Source organism: Orycteropus afer, unplaced genomic scaffold (genome assembly GCF_000298275.1).
Source record: "Orycteropus afer afer isolate SDZICR_OR568_19922 unplaced genomic scaffold, OryAfe1.0 scaffold00363, whole genome shotgun sequence".
Lineage (NCBI taxonomy): Eukaryota > Metazoa > Chordata > Mammalia > Tubulidentata > Orycteropodidae > Orycteropus > Orycteropus afer.
The window spans coordinates 268,932-274,642 of NW_006921950.1; the positions used below are offsets into that span (position 1 = coordinate 268,932).

At 36.6% G+C, this 5,711-nt stretch overlaps 1 protein-coding gene across 1 annotated transcript in view; it reads right to left on the minus strand.

Annotated features, from left to right (window-relative positions):
* ATR (ATR serine/threonine kinase) overlaps positions 1-5,711 on the minus strand; it is a 175,477-nt gene that overhangs the window by 5,022 nt on the left and 164,744 nt on the right. Inside the window, exons 43-45 of the mRNA XM_007952880.2 lie at positions 3,430-3,586; positions 3,163-3,316; positions 1,808-1,959 (exon numbers count right to left, since the gene is read on the minus strand). Coding sequence (XP_007951071.1) covers positions 1,808-1,959; positions 3,163-3,316; positions 3,430-3,586 — 463 coding nt within the window. The remainder of the gene's footprint in view (positions 1-1,807; positions 1,960-3,162; positions 3,317-3,429; positions 3,587-5,711) is intronic.

Genomic DNA, 5,711 nt, shown 5'->3' on the forward strand with positions numbered 1-5,711 from the left:
TGGTGGGTGCCTTGGGAGGAACGGTTGGAGAAAGGACTGGAGGGAGGCAACATGTCTGGCCTGGCAGTAATAGGCCTTGGGTTACTGCTGGTAATCCTGTAAGCCCAGAGGATAAGAGAAAATATTTGCAAGTCATATATTTGATAAGGGTCTATTGGCATTTGGCTGCTAACCAAACAGTTGGTGGTTTAAACCCACCAGTCACTGTGCAGAAGAAATATGGGGCAATCTGCTTCCATAAAGACTTACAGCCTTAGAAACCCAATGGGGATTGCTTGAGTTGGAATCAACTTGATGTCATTGAGTTTTGTTTGGTTTATTACCAGAATATATTAAAAAATTCTTATAACAGTAAAAAGACAACCCAATTTTAAAATGGCCAAGGATTTGAATAGATTATTTGAGGATAAGTAATGTCCTGGTGATGTAATGGTTAGCCATTCAGCTGCTAATAAAAGGTGAGTTTGAACTCACCAGCCATTCCACAGGAGGAAAAGGTGGTGATCTGAGGCCATAAATATTACAGCCTTAAAAACCTCATGGGGCAGTTCTATCCTGCCCTATAGGGTCACTGTGAGTTGGAATCGACTCAGTGAGTTTAGAATGTGTAAAAGATGTCCTGGTGTGGCAAAAATTAAGTGTTCAGATGCTAACTGAAAATTTTGGGTGGTTCAAACCTACCTAGTTGCTCCAGGGTACAAAGACCTGAAAATCTGCTTCTGTAAAGATTATAGCCAAGGAAATCCAATAGGGCATTCTACTCTGTCACATGGGGTTGCTGGGAGTTGGAATTGACTTGACAGCACCAAGTAACAACAACAAGATGGGCAAGGAATCCCTCGGTGGTGCAAATGCTTTCAACAACTAACCAAAACGCTGGAGGTTTAAGTTCACCCGGAGGTGTCTTGGAAGAAAGGCCCGGTGATCTTTCAAAAAACCTGCCACTGAAAACTCCACGGAGCACAGTTCTACTTTGACTTACATGGGGTTGTCATGAGTCAGAATCAACTCAAAACAGCAACTGGTTTTAGGATGGATAAAATAAAAAAGACAGTAACTAGTACTGGCAAAGATATGAAGAAATGGGAACCTCAAACCTTGCTGGTAAGATTGTAAAATGTTAAGAACTGCTTTGGAAGATAGTTTGAAATTTCCTCAAAATGGTTAGTGTAGAGTTAATACATAAACTAGGCCATTGCTGGGTATATACCTACAACAAGTGAAAACATGTATGTACACAAAAACTTGTACATGAATGTTCATAGCAGCATTATTCATAATAGCCAAAATGTGAAAACAAGTCAAATGTCCTTAAAGTCATATATATTCATAGAACAGAATATGATTCAGCAGTATAAAGGCATAAAATTACATGTTAACATGTTATAATAAATTATACATGTTACAACATGGATGAAACTCAAAAGCATGCTGAGTGAAAGAAGCCAGACACAAAAGGCAGTATGTATAATTCCATTTATACAAAATAGGAAGAATAGGAAAATACATAGACACAAAAAGTATATTAGTGGTTTCTGGGAAAATGTGAAAGGGTAGGGGCTCCTTTTGGAAGTGATGAAAATTAGTGGTGATTGTTGTACCTATCAGAATGCACTAAAAACTACTAAATTGTACAGTTTAAAAGGGTTAACTGTATAGTATATGAATTGTATCTCAATAAAGCTATTATAAAAAAATCTACTTCAATGACAATGTTAAGTGATTTCTATATAAAGAAAACATATTTAGGAACCAATAATTATATTCAGGTTCACTGTTAAATTATTTACAAAGCATAGATGACTACCTCATTAAAGGTTCTCTCTGATCTCGCATCAGCCTCATCGTAACTTCACAAGCTCTTCGAAAAAGACCTTCTGTTCCCATAGGGCCCATTCCATTAACCATATTATGAGTAAGGCGAAATGGTACAATTTCTGGAACTTCAAAGGTTTCTCCCTTAAAAACAATATATTTTATTAAAAAGTAACTTCATTTAGAATTTAAAATTTTTTACTCAAAGAATTTAGAACTTCATGTGTATATTTTCTTGGCAAAGTATAAAAATGACCCTCAAAATATTTCTATTTGTAATGCTGTTAGAGGCTTGTATCATGACAGAGCCTTATAATTGGCCTTTGCTCTTGAGGAACTAAACCCATAATTCCTTAGATAAGCTCTAGAGGATGGACTCACCTTTCAATGAATTCAGTATAGTGAAGAGTGTTATAGAGACAGTCTTATGCATTCGATATTTACTCTCATATTAACTTTCATAGTCCTTTTTGAATAATATAACATAGAAATAAATATTCTCAAAGTTTCCTCTTTCTTAAGACTTTCACTTTAAAATAGGAGAAAAGGCACAACCAAGTGTCAGACTGCTTGCATCCTTCAGACAAGAAATGAAACATTACATAACTCTAACCTGCCTTTTGTAAGATTCTTTCATACCTCCAATCAGTCTCCCTAAATTCCTATCTTGTATGATTTAACCTATACCACTGGTATATCTCTGATTTGTTCTCAATTGACTTTGAGACCTTTGGGTTTCCTGTGACAGAAGAAAGCAACCCACAGAAAATGGGCATGAAGAAAAACAGTGGTCTAACCTACCAGCCTGAGTTTTAGAGAAATCTAACATTGGAAAATTAGAGGAGGCCTTAGAGTTGAGTTTGGACTCCTCTGTCATTTGTTCTCAGGCCCTACTCCAAACCTTCGAATCTCCTGGGATATTTCCTAGGAATCTATATTTAAAAAAAACAACAACAATAACAACAAAAGAAAAACTCTTGGATAATTCTAACATGCTACCATGTTTGGAAACCATCATTAAACTACCTTGTTTCTCTGAAACAGTCTCATTAAAATTGAAGTGATATGCCCATGTTCATATAATTGAGTCAGAACTTGAAACTATACCTTTCAACTTCAAGTTTAATACTACTTATACAATACTAGTTTTACTGTATCCTTCTTCTGTTCCCACTCTGTCCTAAATTGCTTTAGGCTCTGGGATCCACTGCTCAAAATCAGTGGACAAAGTCAATGCAGACCCTGTGATTGTGGGTGCTACTAATAGGTATATCTAAGAAGAACAGTTATTGAGGAAAGAAAATTGGGAGAAAACATACAATTAACTAGATAAGTCATACTGCATACCTTATTAAAGAGACAGTTGAAATCCACATGTACACATTCACCAGTCAAAGAATCAAAGAGAATGTTTTCACCATGACGGTCTCCAAGCCCCAAGATATAACCAACCATTGACATTACTGCTGTGGAACGGCAATATGCTGATCTGCTACTGTACCTAAAGGAACACAATGCCTATCAAATATCCTTAAGCCATATGAGGTAGCATCATCTAAAATATTAAAAATAAACATCCAACCAGAACAATGTACTACATTCTTAGTAACTTACCATGATGTTGGATCAGGGAAGGTTCTTAGAAACCACTCATGAAAAACAGGAGGATGCCTGGGCAGAAGAAATTCCTGGAATACTTTGAGTTTTTCAGATAAAGCTGCTGCCTTTGGTAGCATACACTGACGAAGTTCCTTTCCTGTCATGTACACTCCTACAAAGCAAAATGATTTCCATTAATCAATGCAAATGATAAAAAAGGCAAATACATTGTCAAAACAGGACAGGAAGGGTCTACTTTATTCAAATGTTATTCAAAAGCAGGAATAAATAGAAAATTTTCAATTATGCATGGGTATAACTATCATCTGATATTTTTATAAACCATATTATCTTCCCAAGGAGGGGTTGCTATGAGTTGGATCTGACTCAACAGCAGTGTGCTGCATTTGATACTTACTCAGAGTGAATGCTCTTACCTATGAAAATTAATGCCAACTAAAACTAGTGTTTTGGATTCACAAAACTCTAGAAGATACTACACAGAATAAATATAATGGGAATGGCATTCCCTGAAATTGTGTAAATACTGCAGCCCTCATTAAAACTACAGTGAGCTCTTGGTTAGTCAACACCTAGTTATAGGCCCAAACTGAGTCAGTACTAAGAAACCTGCATCGGTGCTCTGAAATATTTACTCTGTGTGAAGACTAGCCTGTAAGATTCATAGTATTCTTGACTCTTAAATTAACCCCGTAGAATCCAGATCTTAGGGAAATAGAACTTTCCCAACTGATGTATTTCAGCTTTGCAAAATATTAGCTTATATGAACTGTGGTAGTTAACTTTGTGTGTCAACTTGGCTGGGCCTGGTTGAGTGGCCAGGCAGCTGGATGTAGTATTCTCCATGAAGAGACTGGTAATTGACTCCATGGTAGAATCTACTGTGAGCAGCTGAGTAGCTGCCGTAGGGATGTGGTCTGCTTCCTGTATATAAGTAGCTTTGGGAATGGTCTCTAGCTTATGGCACACTTGAACCCTTCATGTAGCTGAATCGTTGTTCAGCAGCCTGCCATGCTTTGCTGATCTTGGGACTTTTAATGGACTTGAATTAATGGCCTGCCATGTGGTTTGGTAATATCAGGACTGTGCCTTATTACTTGTCAACCTTGGGCTTGTCAGCCTCAGCAGCCAGCAACTGAGTGAAGAAAAGCCTGTGGCTTCAATGGGCCTGGAGCAGGAGGCAGAGCTGAAGTCCAAGGGTGAGGGGGTTTCACCCAGCCCTTAGAGCCTGGCACTTTGAATTTGGACATAAAACCACCAAACTGTGAGAGAATAAACTCCTGTTTGTTACAGCCATCCCATTTGTAGTATATTCCTGTCAGAGTGGCACTAGGTAACCAAAACATGAACTTTGACAAGTTACCTAACCTGTCTGGCCTTGTCTATAAAATGGGGGTTTCTTAAAAATACTAAATAATGTATGATAATAATATATCATACTTAGTAGCACAATACCCATAATAATGTTTCAATATTATTTATTTTCTACTTCATTCTGATAACTTGACCTATTTATTTTAAAAGGGGGTAGTGGATAAGGCATTTTGGCTGCTAACCAAAAGGTCAAACCCATCAGCTGCTCTGAAAAAGGAAGATGAGGGCAATCTACTTCTGTAAGATTTACAGCCCTGGACACCCAATGGGGGTGTATCACATGCATTTTTATTTTGAAATAATTTTAGACTTATAAAGTTTCATAAATGATACAGAACTTCCAAATATTCCAGCTTTCCCTAATATTCATATCTTACATAACAATAGTAAAATTATCTGAATCTGGAAGTTAATATAGTTACAATACTATTTTCTAACCTTCAGGCCTTGTTTAAATTTTACCAATTATCTACTAATGTCCTTTTTTCTGGCCCAGGATCCAATCCAGGATCTCACGTTGCATTCAGTTATCATGTCTCTATGATGTGGATATGTCATGAGGAAATGTAATCAAATCTGGGAAATTCCTTTGTCTTTCAAGACCCTGACTTTTTAAAAAATTTTTTTCAAGAGCTCTTGCCAGTTATATATTTTTTTACCTACTGTGAAGTTACTATTTTTCCCCCTGTAATTAATAAGTATCTTGTGAGGAGATACTTTTGACACTCTGGAAATAACCTGTTTCTTATCATAACTTTTATCCACTAATTTTAGCATTCACTGATAATTATTGCCAGCAACAATTATTATTGTGTTGTTTGCCAAATGGTGATTTTCTATTTCTCTAATTCTTCTACATTTATTTACTGCAATTCTACTGTAAGGAAGGACTGTTTCTTTCT